The 22244-nt window shown below is 39.7% G+C and overlaps 1 protein-coding gene across 4 annotated transcripts in view; it reads right to left on the bottom strand.

Annotated features, from left to right (window-relative positions):
- Nucleotides 1–22244, bottom strand: part of cdkal1 (CDK5 regulatory subunit associated protein 1-like 1) — a 281165-nt gene that overhangs the window by 103420 nt on the left and 155501 nt on the right. For all 4 annotated transcript variants that reach the window (XM_085473177.1, XM_085473178.1, XM_085473180.1 and 1 more), the window contains 2 exons: nt 13606–13772; nt 2514–2659 (listed from right to left, as the gene is read on the bottom strand). In XM_085473177.1, the coding sequence (XP_085329303.1) occupies nt 2514–2659; nt 13606–13772 (313 nt within the window). The remainder of the gene's footprint in view (nt 1–2513; nt 2660–13605; nt 13773–22244) is intronic.

Here is a 22244-nt window from a genome sequence, read left to right as displayed (position 1 = left end):
CCAGAACGCCAGATCTTCTCCCTCTGCGTCCGCGTTTGCGGCCTCCAGGGCCAGAGAACAAAGGCGTCTAAGGTGAGATGAATGGGGGGTCTGCAAACGGAGCGTCCGTGCTGCAAAACTTGAACTCCGGAAAGTTATAAGAAAGACCGTCTTTTATGTCCAGTAAGGTTTGTCGGTCGTACACAAGGAGACAAGTGCTGCTCGTGAAAAAATAAAGGAAAAGTAAAATTAAACACAGAAGAAAGCCGTTGCTTGGGGGAGCTCGCGACGAGGCTGCCATACTCGGCGCCATCTTGAAGCAGTAAATGAAAATGATCAAATTATATCAAATTATAATGAAACAAGGTCTTCAACTTTACAAAAAAAGAATACAAGTAAAGAAATATATAGATATATCTATATATATCTGAATATTATTGGAGTGAACACATGTCGATCCTGAGATTAGGCCTTACTTGTGCTTGCTTTTTCCTCCCTTCTCATCTTTGAAACTCTCACAATAACAAACTGGAATCATGTGTTGTATATTCATGTGTTTACATATTTCCTACATGCCAAACAACTCAGGCTAAAGAAAATGTAGGTTATGATGTGGTAAGAGCAATAACATGCCAGCGTATTAAAAATATGTTCTAATAGCAAGCATTCTAGGGCATATCTAGAATACATACTGATTTTCCCATGAATCTCTTCATTATATATTATCATAGCGCCAGTTTTATGTTTATTCACCCCTCTGACATGCGCTGCCATCAGTGCTCATGCTCAAACTCTATGACAGATTATCTTCCATATATTGAAAGATTAATTTTGCATCTTTCTGGCAATGTCAGAGGTCACATCTGTGCATTATGTGGTTATATTTAATCCATGTCAGAGATGTACACATTTCTCTTGAAATCTGTGTGAGGAGGTCACACTGTGTATTTGCTAAAGGAACATTTGCTTTAGTGCAAAGTATGCCAGGAATCTGGTCTCAACCATTCAAATGGTGCTGCAGCCAGTAAATTCTGAGTTGGAAATGCTTAACCTTGTAAAGCGATGTCGTTTCAAATGAGAGCTTACAGAAAGAGAGTCGTACAGTAAAGAAAAAGGACATGAAGAAAAGAACAGATCAGTGCTGCTATTCAAATATGTACATTTTTCAGCTAAAAGAAAAGTATGGTTTGTAAAAGCCTCACATTTATGAGCCATAGCAACAATAATCACATCTATTAATGGCATCAGTACACTGTTGGAGGCTGACATGCACACTGGGGTGTGTCCGTGTATACAGGTTCACGCCTGGATTTCTGCCCGCATTTTCAGAAACGCTTTATACTACGTTTTCTCTCTTTTTTTAAAAACCCCACTGCTGTGCTAAACTGCTGTGTGTGAACAGCAAGTGAAGAGTGCCAAACAGACGGGAGAGATATTTTACATATTAGAACAATACATTAAAAACATACATAAATGGACCATATAGTGGAAAACCAGGTCTAAGGTAAATGAGTAAAGATCCAAGTGTTAATGGTGTTTTAGCTGTTCAGCAGATATCCATCCACTTGTGTTAAACACCTAGGGCCTGATCAATAAATTTGTAGTGTAAGTCAACGTGTGCATGTTACTTTATACTGGTTGTTGTTCTCCATCCTCCACAATACTACTGAATTATAGAGGAAGGATAACATTCTCTGTTGCCTGGCAGAGATGTCATTGGCCAGTGGTGATGTCAAAGAGAGATAATAGCACATCTAGGCCTATGAAGCAAATCATCCAAACCTAAGAGACACTAAAGTGATGCGGTACTGCTTGGAAAATGTGCCTTAAATATTTCAGTAGGATAATTAAGGCAATATAAGGAATCTGAGCACAAAGATGGGCAGACAACAGTTTGCATAACCAAAAACAGTTCATCAACTCTCAGCTAAAAAGCAATGATCCATTTTAAATTGTATCTATACCTTAAAGGAAGTATAAGGAAGGAAGTGTAGAAAGAGAGCAGCATTGCTAGCCAAAAAGAAAGATGTTCTCCCAACACCTATGAGCTGTTCTGATAACTTACGACAGCGGTCCCCAACCTTTTTTGCGCCACAGATCGGTTTATGTTCAACAATACTTTCACGGACCAGCCTTTACGGTGACACGGATGAATACAACTTAATAAAACCAGTACCGGTACCCAAAACAAAATGGAGATTTATTCATAACACACAGAAAAAGACCCAGGGAAACAGAGTCAATGATAAAAAGGATGAAAAAATAACGCTAAAACTCGTGAAAACCATGAATTTCACACCCGAGCCTCAAGTCTCCCACCCCGGTACCGGTCCATGGCCCAGGGACCGCTGACTTACGACACACTGTTCCTGTTCAAGTATATAATGAGTAACAAGTGAGGAGGAGAGTGTGTGTATCCCTATGAAGGTGAAAGTTTTAATATGTCCCGAGTTTGTAGTTGTAGTCACATGCTTATATATGCATTTGCACTCATAGACATAATCAGTCAACTGGGAGTCCATATACTGCCTTACCTTTCTTTAAGGAAGTCTACCACTCGTTTGAAGTCGTCAATGCAATATTCTCTCTTCATATCCATCAGTACGCTATCAGAGGCTGACTGCACGGGAACGTGGAGGAAGGCATAGACGCGTGGATGATTCAAAATCTTGGCCATCTCCTAATGACACAAATGGGAAAACATTAAGGAGGTAACATTATTATAACATGCTGATTTTTGAATGTTTCATTTGTAAGTGTGACTCTATTAGTGATTGTGGATATGCTATAACACACAGAACAGGTCACCATTCTCTCACAGCGCTAACAAAGAAAGCGAGCTCACGTCCACACCTCCGCATCGCCAATTAACCCATCATGCAGCTACACGAACATACAAACTTCACAGAACATAATGTCCATTAATTATTGATTTCATGACACAGATCAACACCTTAAAAACTAAAACGTGCAAAAGGAGAAAAACAGGAAATGTGAAGGCTCACTGAAGCTTCTGGTGAATGATAGCCGCTGGCTTTGAATAAAATAAAAGCGCCATTAACATTCCTGTCTCTTCCTGCACTCTTTTCACTCCTGCACTCCTTTCAGAGCTTCTACAATACACAGCTTACATCCTATATTTATTTATTTTTTTTGTATTTTTCCTTTTCATATCGGAAATTTAAAGTCCTAAGAGTCAAGGTTGCTCCAGTAGGGCTTCTTTATGTCTGGAAAGTCAAGAGCTTTTACTGAAGAATGCAGGTCCTATTTTCAGATCAAAGCAGATTCAGAAGATTCTTCATTTGATTTTATTTCAATAAAAACCCTCTATCCGACAAATCAAAAGAATATTTCAGCCAATACACAAGGCTAAGTCCACAATCTTATATGAGAAATGGTGGGGAAAAAAATTTAATTGGGGGGAAAACACCCAAAAGAGTACTTTGGGTGTCAAATAATTTTGCTAAGCTAAATTAAAACCATTGTTTCTGTGCACAAACATGTATTTACATGAATTTGAAAAACTGAATTCACCAGGAGCAACACTCAAGTATAACATGCACCCCAACTCTAATACTTTTAAGAACACTGCAGTTAAATGCACTACAGTAATTAGGGGACTTTGCAAGGTTTTTTTTCTTCTTTTCTTCTCACTTTTAATTTCCTCAGTAATAGAACTGGAGAGAACACAGATGTCAGATTTTTCTGATGGACATAATCAGGATGCTATCATCACCATGCTAATCACCATAAGAAGGCGAAAAAGAAAAGGAGAGGGGAGGAAGAAATGATTTAATGATTTCCTACAAGAACGTACTGATTGCAGTCCGTCTTCTCAATTAAGATCTATTGTAGAATGTGCTCGCCTTCTTACGCAGACATTAAAGCATATGTGTGCATGAACACACACGGGCACAGCTCAGTATCAGCGCCACGGGGGGTTGACCGCTGCAAGCTCCAAATTAGAAAGAATTAATTTGGTTGGAAAATGGAGCTTGATTGGTGACAGAAATCAGGCTACTGCATGTATCTGTAAGTGGGTGAGTTAGTGTGTAAAAGAAAAACCATGAAAAAGAACATGCATTTATGTGTTTTTAAATGTATTATGAACCAGAGTAAATAGCAGAGTGATGGATTCATAGTGCCTCTATTTCTAAGTGTAGATGCTTTATTGTGTATACTTCAAATTTCTGCTGTGAAGCTATTTTAGAGTCCACAACCATCAATGGCACCAGAAGAAAGAAGCAAAAACTACATGCAAAGCCTAAAAAAAGGGATATTCCACATAAAATGTGATGAATTAATTTTGTACTACAATAATAAAATATACTTCAAATGGTAAGGTTCTGTTGTTGTAATAGATTTTAAATACTAATGTAGACGTACTACTATTGCAACAATGTATCTACATGGAAAACGTGGGCCTTTCTAAAGTGTAACCTTTTACCTCTGACTGTCTCTTCTATTATTAAGTTACAATCCTCTAATGTGGTTTTCCTGGCAAGTAGAAGTGACCTATAAGATCTAATGATGGCTAGCAGGGAGAGGGTATTTATTAATGCACACTTGTGTGCTTTGAAGAAATATATGTGTAGTAATGAGTTTCTTTTGAATCAGAATAAAAAAAACTTTAATAACCACTAAGGAAATTAGCAATTATTAAAGGGTTATAGCTGCTCCAAGACAATAACGGTAACAGACTGAACTAATTAAATAATACAATATATTACAAAGTTTGCAAAATATATACAAATAACTCTAACCTGTAAAACCTTGTCATTTGTTATTTTACTGTAGAGCATGTGTAAAAGGGTGTAGCTACTGCAGTGTGTACTGTGCATTAGATGGAGGAGCTGTAAAGGGAGATGATGAGATGAAAAGTCGCACTACATTCAGTCTTCATGCCTACTATCTATCCCGGAGCTTCCCCTAAATTAACAGTATTGCCAATTACCAAAATCACTCTTTATGTCTCTGTAATGATTAGTTCACCAGTATGTAAAACACTTTAATCAAAATTATATGTTTTAATGTTGAAATATAATTATTGTTTCTATGCACGAATTTTCAAATTTGCTGTTCTACAAAAAGTAGTTGGAAAAAAATGTTAAGAACATTATTATTTTTGGATTAAGATGCCAAATTATTCTTATTTAATTGCATTCCTGAACAGGAAAACAGTTGTTTTAATGGCTGAGCGTTATGCTTGATTAATTTCTGACTTTTCAGAGGAATCTAGGATGTCGGCTGAAATGCAGGTATGAAAATGTGAATTTGGCTCGTGTTTTTATGACAGCTAGTTAAGTACGTTTGTTAAGAGTATGCGTATATGTATGTAGCTGGGTGTCAACACAGTTTCAGGAGACTTCCCTCACATGGATCATTTGTCATGCACTTGACTGTATAATAGAGATCTGCAAATGATGTTGCAAATCCCAGAAGACTTGAGGATCTTTAATATTTCACAGCTACCAATACTAAATGTCAAAGTGTAAATGATGCTGTGTAAAAAATGGTTTTTAAAAAACAATATGATATTCATTAACTACGTGCTGCCTTGATATTGATCATCTTTAGAGTTGTGATAGTTTTCAGATCAAAGCAAAGCTTTGTTTTCTTTATGCAGGAATATTGCAGTTCAAGTCTGTACTGAAGTTTTTATACCTCACTCCCTGTAGTGACACACTCCTAATTTGCATGTTGGCTTCATTTGTCGACACACCATTTCAACGTGGCTTTAATTGCTTCTACCATGGCGATGATGTTGTCTTCCAAAAGGTTTGCTTTTCTCTTAATATTCCCGACTACACCCTCATTTATCCTGGTGTCATGTGAGGGTAAAAAGGATGTGCCATTAACTTTAGTTTGAGATTTATCAATCACATATGCTCAAGTTACAATCTGGGATCCTTCAAATGTGCCCAAGCAAGGTTTTATGATCAGTCAACTGTAAGCTTTTTTGTGTATTTATATATTTATAAATCAGCCTTGACCAATACCGTTTTTGTTCTTTAACCCAACAGGTCTTCATCTGCAAAAAAACAGTCTTTTCATCTCTGGTTGATCAGCGCAAATAGACACACGAACACAGAAAATATCGAGTTAAGCGAATTAGCTCAAAGGATCTGATATCGCCCCCCTCAAATCAGATCTCACTTAAAAGAAAAGAAAAGAAAACATATGTGGGGGGAGAGGTGATGAAAGTCGATTTAGCTCCAAGCAGCCTCAGCACGTGACTACAGACGTTTCACAACAATTTCCCAGAAAATATGCTTACTCTAAACTTTGTGCTTTTCCGTTTCTTTTGTTTGTGTATCTTTTTCCTCATCCTTTTCATCATTCACTCTCCCTTCTTTTTTGTGTTTGGCGCTTAAAACACGTGATAGTCATGTTTTGAATACTGCGGGTTTCAAAAATGAATGTTTCTTACTTTCTCTCTAAGCAGGCTGCTGAAAGTCAGGGTCAACTTTGAATCAAGTCATCTCTGTATAGCTTGTGACTGCAAATATGTTATTAATCAAGCACATCGCACAAAAATGAAATAAATTCTAAACTCTGCAACCCAAAAGAAATCGACCTTAACTTTCCAAGTGAAATTCGGTTGAATTTAAACATTTGAGAAAAACGGGCCAAAGGGGATCAGTTCAATGTAATTTGGTCTCCTCGGGGCAGCGGGATGTTGTATGCGTTATTCATTGCACAGCTTAGAGGAGACACAAAGAGTCAGATGTGTTTAACCGTGAGTGTTTTTTAGGGAGCACTAACTGAACGCGTCCTACACATATTCAAAAATGAGAGCTTACTTATTCACTAATAGCAAGATTATGTTTGACACTTCGGAAAATAACAGTAACACTTTAAGACTCACTCAAACACAGTTCAAACTACACAAAAAATTCTCAATGTTGTTGTTCAGAAATAAAGAAGCACCGACTCACAAGCATAAAGCCAGAAGAAAAATGAAAAATGGCCAATGAAGAGACAAAATCTTCTACAGTTATCTTTGCAGCAAAAAGGTTCAAGTAATAAATGTGAAAAAATACATGCTTTACTTGTTATTTGTGCCATCTTATCATTTGAAATTGGACAGAATCCTTTAAAACTCAAAGCTTTGAAAGATGAAATCAATTCATACATTCAGATTACCTGGACCTCTAAAAACACATATCTTTTAATATCATGTGTCACCCAGTGAAGTCTGTAGAGAAATCTTTTCCCAGGACAAGTCAGTATTTGTGTGTACATGACCAAGCACAACCACACTTCAGAAAGTGAAATAGACATTTTAAACACTTCAAGCTGTGCTTGATTTTCCTTGGCATCTATACCAAGCTTGCTGCACACCTCTTAGAATGAAATGCATTGCACGGTTAAAGGTGACTTGGGTGTATGTGTAGAATTTGTCATGTGCAAGTGTTTTCTGTGACTGTGACAAACTTTGTTTTTAAGGGGACATGCACAACAAGTCACTCAAAAATACAACTAAACTACAGTCTAAAGGCGCAACAGAGGCACATCCGAATAGCTTTGCTGTGAGCTTTCATTTGGTTTAGTTCCTCACACAAAATGCTACATTAGGCCTCTAATGTGAAGAGGCTCCCAAAGGCTTCATCAAAATGAAAATGGATTGAGAGGGTGTTTCTATACAGCTGCCCTTGAGCCCGGGCAAGAGACGGTTGTGGCTGTGTTTCTGTGAACGGGTGTCTAGTGTATAATCATTAGTGTATGTATGGGACAGACCTTTTGCTGTGCTACAGCTATTTGGTAGTTTATCAGGGCACACAGGGGAATGCTTCTGATAAGTGATAAAAGTGGGAGGGAAAAAAATAAAAATAAAAAGCAACCAAATAAAATGAAATATGAACTAAAATTACCATATTTTTCGGACCATAAGGCGCACCCGGATTATAAGGGGCGATCGTGGCTCACGGTTTGGGAGTTCGTCTTGTAATCGGAAGGTTGCCGGTTCGAGCCCCGGCTCGGACAGTCTCGGTCGTTGTGTCCTTGGGCAAGACACTTCACCTACCCCCTACTGGTGATGTCCAGAGGGGCCGATGGCGCGATATGGCAGCCTCGCTTCTGTCAGTCTACCCCAGGGCAGCTGTGGCTACAACTGTAGCTGCCTCCACCAGTGTGTGAATGTGAGAGTGAATGAATAGTGGAATTGTAAAGCGCTTTGAGGGGCTCGAAAAGTGCTATACAAATGCAATCCATTATTATTATTTAAGCGAAACAAAACAGCCAGATAAGTCAAATTTTACTCAACTCATTCTTCTTGCTTCCTCCACTTTCGTACCATCGATCCATTAATGTTGAATTCTCTCGCAGCTGCTCTGTTCACATGTTGTTGCAGTATATTATTGACTAACCTCTGATTGTGGATGGATTATCTCAGTTGTTCTCCTGACTGAAGTTTGGTCTGTTTACAGCAGCCTGTCACGTTAACTTCTATCGGAAAAAACTTAGCATTCATCCTCCAGCTTTACTGTGTTTTTGTTATGCTAACATAGCTGTGTCGCTAGCGATCACATAACACATCATTACGGTAGCCGTAATGCTCCGACAATCCATCAAGCGGTGCGGCTTCGTAGCTTGCCGAAGTCGCACTAAAACATTTTTTTGACCGATTTTTTAGCGCCGTGTTCCACATAAAATCAGTTTGAGGTCAGTAAGCACAACCAGAATTAATACATAAGGCGCACTGTCGATTTTGGAGAAAATTAAAGGATTTTAAGTGCACCTTATAGTACGGACAACACGGTAAGTGCAATGAGGAGTGAAAGAAGCCATTTACGTCCACTGTGAGCGACCATCTTTGAACAGAGGCGGTGGTTTACGACACCAACTGTCTGCCATCTATAATCCAGTTTTGAGATCCCTTCCCAGACGCCTCAATGCCCACTCACATCCTGGGCCATCTGACCTCAGGAAATCACATGATAGGGTGGGGCCAGGTTTCACAATGAGCTCACCCAAAACCCTGGCTGATTGTGACCCACACCCATTTTCACACCTCGGCTCATGTGATTAGATAGAGGATCATCAGGGGGTCCTTTGTCCGTCTTTGGGGGGGAAACTCCCACTGTGTTTAAATCTGGGACTCCCCACCAGTTGACCCCTTTAGAACTGAAGAAGCTTCTCGGATGAGAGGTGAAACGTCTTCAAGCAACTCCTTGAAGCTCCTTAGACTACGATGACCTGGATGACTGAGAACCTTCACAGACACGGTAAGTGCAATGTGACACAGCATAAGAAAACCACACAAAAGTCCAAAATTTTTGTTTTTACTTTATGTTTCCTTAAACTTTCAAAAGTTCGAGATGAACATATAAACACACGTGCAATCAATCTGTAGTTTGATTGGGTTTTTTTTTTCAACTTGATGTCAGACTGTGTCCTCTCTTTGAATTACTGTTGTTAGTAACAATGTATATAGATAAACAGAGACTTGTAGCATGTTCGTGAATAACATCTCATGTGAAAAAACTCCACTGGGTTATCAAGAAACTGTTGATCGATCACAATCCACACGGCATTATCACCAAAGGCCAAAGTTGGAAAATTCACTGGCATCACTAAGGGAGCAGATTTCACTGGTTGACTACCTACACGGAGACTATTTTCACACCTCATTTGCCATTTCTAGTATAGATTATTATAAATCGCCCACACATAAAGGCTCACAGAAACACATCCACACTTATCTGCACGCACACACACACACACACACACACACACACACACACACAGAGTGGTCAGATGTGGCTGTACTGTGGACAGACGGACAGATTCAGAGATGGGTAGATGGGGAAAAAGATGCTACACTCCAAAATATAAAAACTGAAGAGGGGGGGGAAATGAGGAGAGAGAAAAACAAAAAGTGGCACTGTAGAGATATTTTTACGTGAAGCTACTCAAAAACGAAGCACTGATAGCACAATGCAATCAACTAAAATGTCAGGGAGAAGTGGCCCGTGAGAGCAGATTGGGCCTTTAACTGCTCCAATCAGCAAATGGTTCTACTGGCCTGTCTACATCTGTCAAGAAAAACAGGCTGCACATAGGAAGAAATTGTGTGCTCTTGTGTGACAAAAGGAGACAGTGCAGACGCGTTGATCTGTGAGTATTTGTGAGAGAGGGTGATCTTTAAAGGGGTAGTGGAGAAGTTACTTGGCCTTTTCAGCTTCAATCACAGCCATTCGGTATGATGCCATTATATAAGTACTAGCGTTCTTCAAAAGAAGAGACAGCAGGACATCATTCAGCCTTTAAGATGAACGATAAAAATACTCTGGAGACTCGGCCTTCTTCATCGCCACGCCACTGACGTGATTACCATCATCACGACTTCAATTGGAGAAAATAGACAAAAGAGGTTATGGACGAGTAATTAGGAGAAGAAAAAGCTAAAAGCAAAAGGTGAAGGGAAAAAGATTAAAAGCGTCAAAAGGAGAAAATGAAGAGCTATACTGAAAAAGAAGGAGCTGCAAGAGGAAGCAAAGAAAGAAGGAAAAACTGAGGAAGGAAGCTCGCAAAGACTTTCAAAAGACTTTTTTCTTAATGACTGTCAGTACGCCCTTATTTATGAGTAGGACTGCAAAAAAGGAGAAAAAAGGACAGTGTGGAAAGGGTAGCAGACAAGAGGGGGGAAAAGGATGGATACGAAAGGGTACATAGGGAACAAGAGCAACACAAGACAATGATAAGTTAAAGAAGACCATCTTTCCTTATGTAGGTTAATTGGGTGAGGAATTAAAGCAAAAAATATATAATTCAATCCAACACATGGACATTAACAATAAAAAGGGCTGCTAGCATATGAAATTATTCTTAATACACACACACACACACACACACACACACACACACACACACACACACACACACACACACACCAAGTGACTGTGTCTTCCAAGTGTGTTTCTAATTATCAGTTAATTGTTATTCCCTATCATTAGGAGGGTGGGTTTTTAATTGTAATGTAGCCAAGCAGAAAGCCTACCTATACATGTGGGGGACAATTAGCCACCTCCATTAACCCCTGGTTAATTACAACCTCTATAGCTGCTTCCCACAGCACTTTTCCCACTGCTTTTTACCCCTCGTCTCTATCCCCAGGCCTTCATCCCCTTACTTTTTTACATTTCTGCCCTCATTTCATTAATCAGTGATCCCAATCATCTTTGATTGTTTGATTCAAAGTATCTGTTATGAATTTATTTTTTAAAGAAAAAAGGAAGAAAAAAAAAAGTTCTGTCATTTGCTTTTTCAAGGTTACCATTACCCAGTTCATCCTCTATTTCATCCACTGACATGTTTCTCCTCTCCTTTTTCAAACCAACTGTTTTTAATCAGGGCTGAAATTATGAATGCAAACAGGCAACCAGAGCAAGAATAATAGGACTGAAAAATAAGCCAGAAATTAAATCTATCAAGGTCAGCAATCACGTTTAATATAACATTAAAATATTAACTAGAATTTGTACAAAAGGTCCCACTTCCTTGAGTTTTATCCCTGTCATTGAAGCAAAAGTTCACGTGTGATTTTATTCCCAGCAGAACATTGCTTAATAAGAATTGTGACATTGTGTAGGAAGTGTTCAAACACCTCAGTTTTAAGGAAAGAGAGGTTTTCCGATCATTAACTCATTGTCCCAGTAAAGGATTTTAAGAGTGCAGTACATTACCTTCTATCATGTTTTGCAGATAATTTGTACAAAAATCACAATGTGACCAAAACAGAACAAACCAAGAAAAACAAGGAAGTTGCTTTTCAATCTAAGTGGCTGAAAAGTAACTTCCTTTGAGATAAAGTAATCAATAAATAAAGATTAAAAGACTCAAGTCGCAAAAGAGCTGTCAAAAGCAGGCCACAGAGGATGAGCGGTGTATCTATAGCACTTCTCAGGAGCCTTAACACGGGCAAACACTTACGGTGGGTTAAGATAGACCTGCAACGTACAGTAGAGGAGCAGATGAACAGGAAGGAAGATGCAAAATATCAATTTATCAAACACATACTGACAATGATGTCTCAAGTCACACCTACTATGCTGGATCAACACCATGGTAGGCGATGAAGTGAACTAGCACAGCACAAGCATGACACTCATCGTCGCAACACGATGCTCACCATTATGCTATCTGCTTATTATATCGATATTTTGATGGCTGTAAGGTAGGTTTAGATGTTTCAAAAGAATGAAGCATCCATGCATGTTTAGATCATATGACTAAAAGCAAACGATGTCACACCCTTTCTTGCACTACTTTATAGCAGGTTTGCACAGACCATCAGTTTTCTTGGTGTTTCATCACATACTCAGTCCAAATGTATCCAGTTTTTATATTCTTCTCATTACCAACAATGCAAGATTTAGGTTTAACAAAATATTCTATTTCCCAGAAAATCTTGACACCACCAGCTGCCATATAGCAGTGAAAAAGTCCGACTGAATAACAGCTCGCTCCCCTAGCTGAGACTTTCTTAATGACCTGACTGCAGGACCTCGGGGTAAAAATGCAACACACTTTACCTTCTCTCACAAAATTGAAACAGGGAGCTGATAACGGTTGTTAAACGCACTCATCTGGCAAATTATAACTTCAACCCTTTTCCATTATTGGTTTATTTTCAGAGTGATGGCACAGTGATGATCTGTCAATGGTGATCTGTCAATGTCAAAAGGCAACTTGCTCTTTTTCACATTTCTCTGGCAATGACATAAAAAAGAGCAGACTACAAATCCCCACAGCAGCAAATTTTACAGGAATACCAAATGAAGTAGAGAAAGTCTTAATTGATGGCAAAACCCTGATGTAAATTTACAAGTCTAACTTTAATTAACCAATTAATAATCTAATTAACTATTTCACAGACTCCTGAAGTTTGCTAGAGAGTGAATAATAATGAAATAATTGAAAAGAAAATGAACTGGTTGCAACAAACAATGGACCAGGAAACAACATGTTGGCATGTGTCATCTATCCAGATAATCTGAACAATGGAAGGACTTTTTTTTAAAAACACACATTGCAATCCTTTGCACTCAATACATGAATATGTTATTTAAAAAGAGGCACGACTGTCAGTTCATGAAAACCGATAGAATAAAATAATGTGTTGTGTCTCCAACACAAGTTAATTTTTTTAAAAAAGGGGGTAAGGCAGAAAAAGATTTAAATGGCAGAAAATTCATGTCTCACAGACATGCAAATACACAAAGAAGTCAGGGCTAGAGATCGAGAGAGAAAATAGAGAGGGGTAACAATGCCCATTGTTCCATTAGAAAAGACAATAATGATTGATAAAATGAGGTTACTAAAGAGGACACAATGGTCCTTAATTGACTCATTAGGGAAAGAAGAGAATGAACTAATCAGCAGAGAATGAGTGCTGCAGCTAAACTGCTTGGTAAGCAAAACAGAAAGGCTTTTACTTTATTAAATCTAGGCAAAGCAATATTGTTTGTTCACAGAAAGAGCCCGTCAGGAGAAAAACAAAGCAGGTAAAAAGGAAGTGTGTGGAGTGTCTCGGTGTTTTACTTTTATTAATACCGATGCATTATTATATTTGATAGGACTCGTGGGTGAAATTGGGGAGGTGCTTGTGTGTACTGCGCATACCTCTAGGTGTTCCAGGATATATGGTGGATTCGTCATCCCCAGCCTTAGCATGGCACCTTCGGGAATCTCCTCCACCAGTCTCCACAGCAGCGTGGGCAGGTCTGTCCCTATGTCTCTACCGTAAGCACCGGTGTCCTCACTGGTCAACCAGATCTCGCACACTCCCTCTACAAAGGCACGCACATATAAACATGCTCATTAACCATAGTAAATTCATTAATTCATATGAAGTAACAGCCACCAATAACCACCATCAATAATCAAAGCAGGCTGCGTATTAGTTCCCAAGTGGGAACAGTTTACAGTGACTGTGGGTACTGTTGTACTTAAGGGAATCTCATGTTAACATTTCACTAATTTGATTAAAAATAACCTTACCTACTGAAGGTAATGAATGAAAAACATGTAGGCTGAAACCTGAGGGAGATATTTGACTGTTAAATTAACTGAATCAAGCATTCCACTTTAGAGTTAATGTTTAGCTTGTGTGTGCGTGTGTTAAAATATCTTTTTCCTGTTTAACGACTTAGTTAAAATTATCCATGCTGCTTGTGCTAGGAGGATTTCGCTCTCCTCCACCATGTATTATCCAAAGTTGATTTTAGCGCTACATATTTGAAACTTTCAAAACTTTGGCTAATTTGAGGTCAGAAGTTTGCTGATAGCATTCTGCAAACTGCTTCACGGTCCTATTTTTGACATCCATACAGCCCGTTATGGCTGTCTGCTTAAAATAAGTCCAATTAACAATTACCGTCTGTGTTCCTGACTAATGAGTAACACCTGAAAAAGCTTTAAAATGCCCTTCGTAAAACTCTCTCCTGCTCTCGTAGCTATAATTCTCTGCGGGAGTCTCCTCACATCACATTATTTTCTTCTTCTTTAAGCAACTGTCAGAATAAACGTAAAAGTTGGTTTTTACTCTGTTTTACTTCCTTCTTCATCTGTTATTAGAAATACTAATGTAAATAGTTATGACAGCCAAGCTCAAGCTCCAAAGGTTCCATGTCATTATCTCACCTTCTCTCAGGTATCATTATTTCACTGCCACTCTGAAGCTTTTGTTGTCATTGCTTATATATGCCAGGTCTTTGATAGAAACCCCATTTATAACAGTCACTGACAAGTATTAAAAATACCAGTGTTGTAAACATGGATTGCAGGAATGTGAAGGTCAAATTCAGCAAGAGGGGGTGATCAACTGGCTTCATGCTAAATTAGAGCAACGCTCAGCGCTAGAGCTTAATGAGTGTCATTTGACTGCAGGTCCGGAAATGGCTGAGTGTCTGTTTAAGCTATGTGTTAAGACATATTATATCACACAGGCACACATAAACACATTTGCACTTGCAGGGGGACAAGTATTAGGAACACACACGCAAATGCACACAACCATCATTATCATTAGCTGTGCAGAGACAGACAGAAAGATGCATGTGGTCATACCGTTTGGCTAATTGGACAGTGTGTGTGTATGTGTGTGTGTATAGAGGTGAGCATGGGCCAGATAGATTAAAAATGATGACGGTGTAATTGTCTGGAGTCGAATTAAAGCGTTTCCAGAGCTCATCGTCGACATTAAGAAGCACTAATGATTTCTGTCGCCAGCCGCGTCTAAAATCGCAATCAAATGCATCCATCAATCACACATGCTTAAATCACATCAGGCCAGCATGCACACTGTATAAGAATATATCAAGATAGCTTCAGTGTGCAATTAATCCGATGCATATTTCACCTTCGGACAATATTTAATAATAACCTAGTTCATTAAACTCCCTATCATTATTTAATTCATTCAATTTATTATGCTTAGAAAGTACGTTTTTAAGCAACGTGTCTCCTCACAGGCATAAGACCTTCCCGTCTGCTGCTGGCCACCAGACATCTTCAAACCACCCCAGAGGTTGAGCATATCTCATATAGACGTGTTATCTTCTAATATTAATTTGTAATGGTGTTTATTTACTGCAGTATTTACTGTATTTATTTAATTTGTCACATTCCCATCTTTTAAAGGTAAAGAAAAGCATTGATAGCAATTCCATGGACAGCTCAAATCAGCTTGTTTAGGCTCAGTAATACCAATGTCACTACCAAGTCAAGGACCTTGACTGCATCATCTACATACCAGTAATGACCAAAACCAGCACAATAACACTGTCCTTTTCAGCTTAACTGTTGCAGAAAGACACTGACCAAATGATGGCCTCATTCACAGCCAAACGTACTTTGAAATGACCTCTGAGCTAAATTGCTTCCTTCCAAAACAACATTCTTGTGATTCCAGTCCAATAATGCTGTACAAATAGTAAGCATATATATTGTTTGCTGTGAAATATTTCTGAATCCCCTGTTAATTATGTTTTGAGCAGGGTGATGCTTTGCAAAAGTCTCTTAGGTTTACTCAAGGCCACAGCCATGCACAGATCTCCAGCTCAACTCAATAACCTACCCAGTAATTTGCCCTTTTGGCTTGCTTCTCGGTTCTTTTGTGTCAGGTGTGCCAACGGTGTTATTGTTGGCCAAATACAGAGAGGAGGCAGCTATTAGGAAATGCCTGCCCTTCTGTATCTGGTCTTATACAAGCTGCACATCTGCTTCCTCTGCTTTTGTTTACGTGTAGTGACGAGAGGTCACAGTGGTAAAGGGCTGACAATTGTCTCCTGTCAAGATGGTGCAAAAAAGTCACGATGTCTGTCAGGAGACATTTGTGAACCTAATAGCACATTAGCCATTGCTTTTCATAATGTACTTGAAAATAATTTATATACAGTACGCCTAATTGCCATGATTATATTATCTGGCTGCGAGTGGTTTTACTTCAATAAATACTTTCTGGTAAGTAGAAAGTATGTACACTGCTGAATGGTTTAGGAAATACTGTTCTGAGCACATTTTGGCCTCTAATACCATTGAGAAATATGAATATTGATCATGTACTATCATTGTTTTATTTTTATTTTTTTTAAATATGGGAAGATGAATCCCATGCAACAAAGTCAGGAGGGACACATTTCCACTGTGCTTTGGCCTGTGTGTGTTGACATTACACATTAACATTTGACCCAAGTCCTTTTTCCAACCACTTTATGATGTAGTTTGATGTCAGAGCAGTTCCAAACACGGGTGGGTTTTCCTAAACGCTATTAACATTCACTTCATCCTGACAAAGCATAGCACAGACAGGGGAGTGAAAAAGCATGTCAGGATTTTAAAAAGTCCTGATATGCAAAACAAAATCAAACAAAGGTAAAACAAAACACTCAGTGAGATAGATCTGCACTTATGACCGCATTCCCAAACCTACAAGCTGAGAGAGAAAGCTTGACCACAGAGGAAACAGTTGCACGCATGTCCAAGTTCCATTCGTCTTTGTCCAAGAAAAACACCATCAGTGCGCCTGAATAAACCATACAAAGCCATCATCACACCCGGTCTCGGTCAAATACTTGTTTGCTGTGTCTGGGTTTGCTTTTATGGACAAGTTTTCATTTTAGACTAAATGTAATGAGGACATTTCTATACTTGCAATTATATTTTGGCTCTTATCCTCACAATATGAAAGGTGCTTTCTAGACACAGATTCTTCCCCATTAATCTGACAGCACCTCATAGTGTCAGCTGTATGCCTGAATGCAGCACTTGTTCAACTTTTTCATTAAAGTCAAAATGGACATCTTGCAATGGTACGGTGCTACGGTCTAGGACCGTACCATGTTGCATCTTTCAACATGGTACGGTCTGCAGGCACTCTGTAACTAGTATTTGCCCCCTTCCTAATTTCCTAGTGTTTTGCTTATTTCTCACGCTTACGTGTTTCAGATCATCAAAAAAATGTTAATATCAGACAAAAATAACCAAAGTAAATAGAAAACGCAGTTTTTAAATGATGATTTCATTGATTAAGGGGGAACAGTTATCCAAACCGCACTGGTCCTGTGTGAAAAAGTAATTGCCCCTCTTGTTAAATCATGAATTAACTAATTTTTTGGGAAAGTTGAGCTCAGTTTCACTAAACACACTCAGGCCTAATTACTGGCAGACCTGATGAATCAAGAAATCACTTAAATAGAACCTGTCTGACAAAGTAAAGCAGGCTAAATGATCCCAAAAAGTAACAAAGTCACTGAAATATCAGTCTGGAAAGGTTAACAAAGCAATTTCTATTTATTTTCTTTGGGACTCCAGTGAACCACAGTGAGATTCATTATACAAAAATGGAGAAAACTTGGAACAGTAGTGAAGATTCCCACGAGTGACCGGCTGACAAAAATTACTCAAAGAGCATATTGATGAGTCGTCCAAGAGGTCAAAAAAGAACCAAGAACAACTTTAAAGAACCACAGGCTTCACATGTCTCAGTTAAGGTCAGAGTTCATGATTCAACAATGAGAAAGAGACTGGGCAAAAATGGCATCCATGTTTCAAGGAGAAAACCACTGCTGTCCAAAAGGAACACAAAGGCTCATCTCATATTTGCCAGAAAAACATCTTGATGATCCCCCCTAAGATATCTGGAAATATATTCTGTGGACTGACGAGACAAAACTTTTTGGTTTGAGTGGCGTTACATTTGGCATGAAAGTAACACAGAAATGGAACATCATACCAACAGTAAAATGGTGGTGGTAGTGTGGTGGTCTAGGGCTGTTTTGCTATCTCATGACCTGGAAGACTAAACAGAACAATGAATTCTGATCTCTACCAAAACATCCTGAAGGAGAATATCTGGCCATCTGTTCGTGACCTCAAGTTAACATGCACTTTGGTTCTGCAGCAGCACAATGATCCAAAACACACCAGAAAGTCCACCCCTGAATGGTTTAAGAAAAAAACGAATGAAGACTTTGGAGTGGCCTAGTCAAAGCCCTGACTTGAGTCTGATTGACATGCTGTTGCATGACCTTAAACAAGCTGGAGGGTTTCACAGCATTAACAATGTGGCTAAATTACAAAAATTCTTCAAAGATGAGTGGGCCAAAAATCCTCCACAGGGTTGTAAAAGACTCATGGCCAGTTATCACAGTTGTTGCTACTAAGGGTGGCCCAACCAGTTATTAGGATTAGGGAGCAATCACTTTTCCACACAGGGTCATGTAGGTTTGGATTTTTTTCCACTTAATCATAAACACCTTCATTTAATTATTTCCATGACAGGCCTGTTTCTGTTCAGCTTCCATACTTTTTAGAAGTACATGTAATAGTCATGTTGTCATGTAAGACGTATATGTAATAATCAAAGAGGCTGGATGCTTTCCAGTGTGTCCACACTGTAATGTAAAATTACTAGTATTTCCAAACAGAATAAACTATAACACAATTACATATCTGCTATATTTACAATCAAAATAACACAGAAATGATGAAGAAATTTCATTTATTCCTATTGTAAGGTTAAAACTGTTGTATTTTTTGCAAAAATATGTTATAGTTAATAGGTATTATCTGAATACTAATTTTGAAAATATGTACATAAGCACACTTCCTTTCCAAAACAAAAACATAATGATACAAACAATGATGCAAATCTGAACATGTTTAGATTTTCTTGCATTGTTACGGTTGAAGCAGTGGTCAAATGACACTGATTAAACACCTTTGACTAATTAACACTGTGAAAACTGGAAAATAGCATCAAACTGTCCAAGCGTAAAAAATGTGTTATTCTAAGCAAAAAGGAGTTTTCTATCCCTCAAGCTGTTTATAGGACATAGCTGATTAACTGAAGGTTATTAAATTGGCAATCCAAAGCCCTCTAAAGCAATCTACAGGAACTCTCCCCTGTTTCCAAAGCACTTTAATGAAGATGAAAAGTGACCAACAAATAGACAATTTAAAAAGAAAAACAAAACAGTTCAGGCATGATTCATTCAAGATAGTCTGACTAAAATCAGCAAAAGTATTGTTGAGGAAAAGATATCAAGTGGTGGCCTCAGAAACACAAGATTTTATCAGTGAGAGCCTGTTTGACCAACTACACCCTGGGATACTTACACTGACCCAACTACACAGTCACCAAGGGGAAGAGTTACCCAAGAGCATAATGAACTCGAACCTTACAAGAACTTGAAAACCGAATCACAGGCATGTCACCTCAACCCACTTTTGTTGTGGAAAAATTCAACTTTAATGATACATTTAAACACTGAAATATGTAAGTACTCCTAACATCACGAGAACCTCTGCAGGACTTTGTCACATCATGCTGGAATATTGCATAGTTATTGCATGGTTGTAGGTCTAGTATGCCAGTTTGACTGATACCAAGGTACTCCAATAAACTGAGTTATATATATATTTGAATGATCATCCACCAGTCCAGTCAATTCAGAATCAGAATCAGAATACTTTATTGATCCCTGGGGGAAATTATTTTTTGTTACAGTGCTCCATTTTAAACCAACATTAAGACAAGACAGACAATACACTAACTAAGAATAGTACAATATATACATATATATACATACATACATACATAAGTCACTCATAAATAAATAGTTGGAAAAGAAACATGTGTAGTTGTAGCAGCAAACAGTGTGTTAAGTGGATGCGTTGTACAGGGAGATGGCCACAGGCAGGAATGATTTCCTGTGTCGTTCAGTGGTGCTTTTCGGTAATCTCAGTCTCTCACTGAACGTGCTCCTGTGACTGACCAGCATGTCATGGAGTGGGTGGGAGGTGTTATCCAACATTGTCTTTATCTTGGACAGCATCCGCCTCTCCGACACCACCTTGAGGGAGTCCAGCTCCATCCCCACAACATTGCTGGCCTTACGGATTAGTTTATTAAGTCTGTTGGCATCTGCGACCCTCAGCCTGCTCCCCCAGCATGCAACAGCATAGAGGATCGCACTGGCCACAACAGACTCATAGAAAATCCTCAGCATTTTCTGGCAGATGTTGAAGGACCTCAGTCGCCTCAAAAAATAGAGACGACTCTGGCCCTTCCTGTAAAGTGCTGTGGTGTTTTTAGCCCAGTCCAGTTTATTGTCAATGTGTACTTCAAGGTATTTATAGTCCTCCACAATGTCAACACTGACCCCCTGGATTGAAACAGGGGTCAAGTGTTTCCTGGTCTTCCTGAAGTCCACGATCAGTTCCTTGGTCTTTGCCACGTTGAGCTGCAGATGATTCTGCTCACACCACGTGACAAAGGAGTCGACCACAGCCCGGTACTCTGTCTCATCATCCCTGCTGATGCATCCAACCACCGCAGAGTCATCAGAAAACTTCTGAAGATGGCATGTCTCTGTGCAGTGGCTGAAGTCTGTGGTGTAGAGGGTGAAGAGGAAGGGGGAGAGGACAGTCCCCTGTGGTGCCCCTGTGTTGCTGATCACCTTGTCAGACACACACTGTGGGAGACGTACATATTGTGGTCTTCCTGTCAGGTAATCAACAATCCAGGACACCAGAGAAGCATCCACCTGCATCGCTGCTAACTTATCACCCAGGAGGGTCGGCCTGATGGTGTTGAAAGCACTGGAAAAGTCAAAAAACATGACCCTCACAGTGCTCGCCGGCTGGTCCAGATGGGTGTAGACACGATTGAGCAGGTAGATGATGGCGTCCTCAGTTCCGAGACGAGGCTGATAAGCGAACTGAAGGGGATCCAGATGTGGTCTTACTATGGGTCGCAGCTGGTCCAGGATGAGCCTTTCCAGGGTCTTCATGATGTGGGAGGTCAGTGCCACGGGCCTGTAATCCTGGGGAACACTGGGACGTGGCGTCTTTGGTACAGGGACGAGGCATGATGTCTTCCACATCACCGGGACCCTCTGCAGACTCAGACTCAGCATAAACAGTTTATGAAAGACTCCACACAGCTGGGGGGCACAGGTCTTGAGGACGAGGGGACTCACTCCGTCTGGTCCAGCAGACTTGCCTGAGTGAAGTCTCCTCATTTGCATCTCAACCTGGTATTGAGTGAAGGTGATGGGTGGGGGAGGGGTGTCAGGAATCTCACAGGAGGCAACATGTGAAGAGAGAGGCTGGCACAGTGGTGTGGCTCTGGATTCCAGGCTGACTACAGGTGAGGTTGTGGGGGTAGGAGCAGACACTGTGGTGTCGAATCTATTGAAAAACAGATTCAACTCATTGGCTCTATTCTCACCTCCCTCAGTTCCCCTGCTGTTGGTTGGCCTGAATCCAGTGATGGTCTTCATGCCCCTCCACACCTCTCTCATGCTGTTCTGCTGGAGTTTCCACTCCAGCTTCCTCCTGTAATTGTCCTTAGCCTCTCTGATCTTGTCCTTTAGTAACACCTGGATCTTCCTCACCTCCTCTTTGTTGCCCCCTCTGAAAGCCCTCTTCTTGTTGTTGAGGAGGGCTTTGATGTCCTTAGTCACCCACGGCTTGTTATTTGGGTAACAATGAACAGTCTGAGCTGGAACAATGGAGTCGGTGCAGAAAGTTATGTAGTCTGTGATACACTCAGTAAGCCCATTGATGTCCTCGGCGTGAGGCTCACAGAGTGTTTCCCAGTCGGTCACCTCGAAACAGCCCTGTAGTTCTGCTAAGGCCTCCTCTGACCACCTCCTGACAGTCCTGGAACTTCAACATTATGCACTCCACACTGTATATAAATGCCACTTGTTTTGCACATATTCAACTCTGTATATTTTATATATTTTATTATT

Source organism: Copadichromis virginalis, linkage group LG11 (assembly GCF_057382275.1).
Source record: "Copadichromis virginalis isolate Kocher_CV1m ecotype Utaka linkage group LG11, C_Virginalis_male_GT1.1, whole genome shotgun sequence".
Taxonomy (NCBI): Eukaryota; Metazoa; Chordata; class Actinopteri; order Cichliformes; family Cichlidae; genus Copadichromis; species Copadichromis virginalis.
Note: the sequence above shows the minus strand (reverse complement) of the source record. Positions and strands in the feature narration are given on the sequence as shown.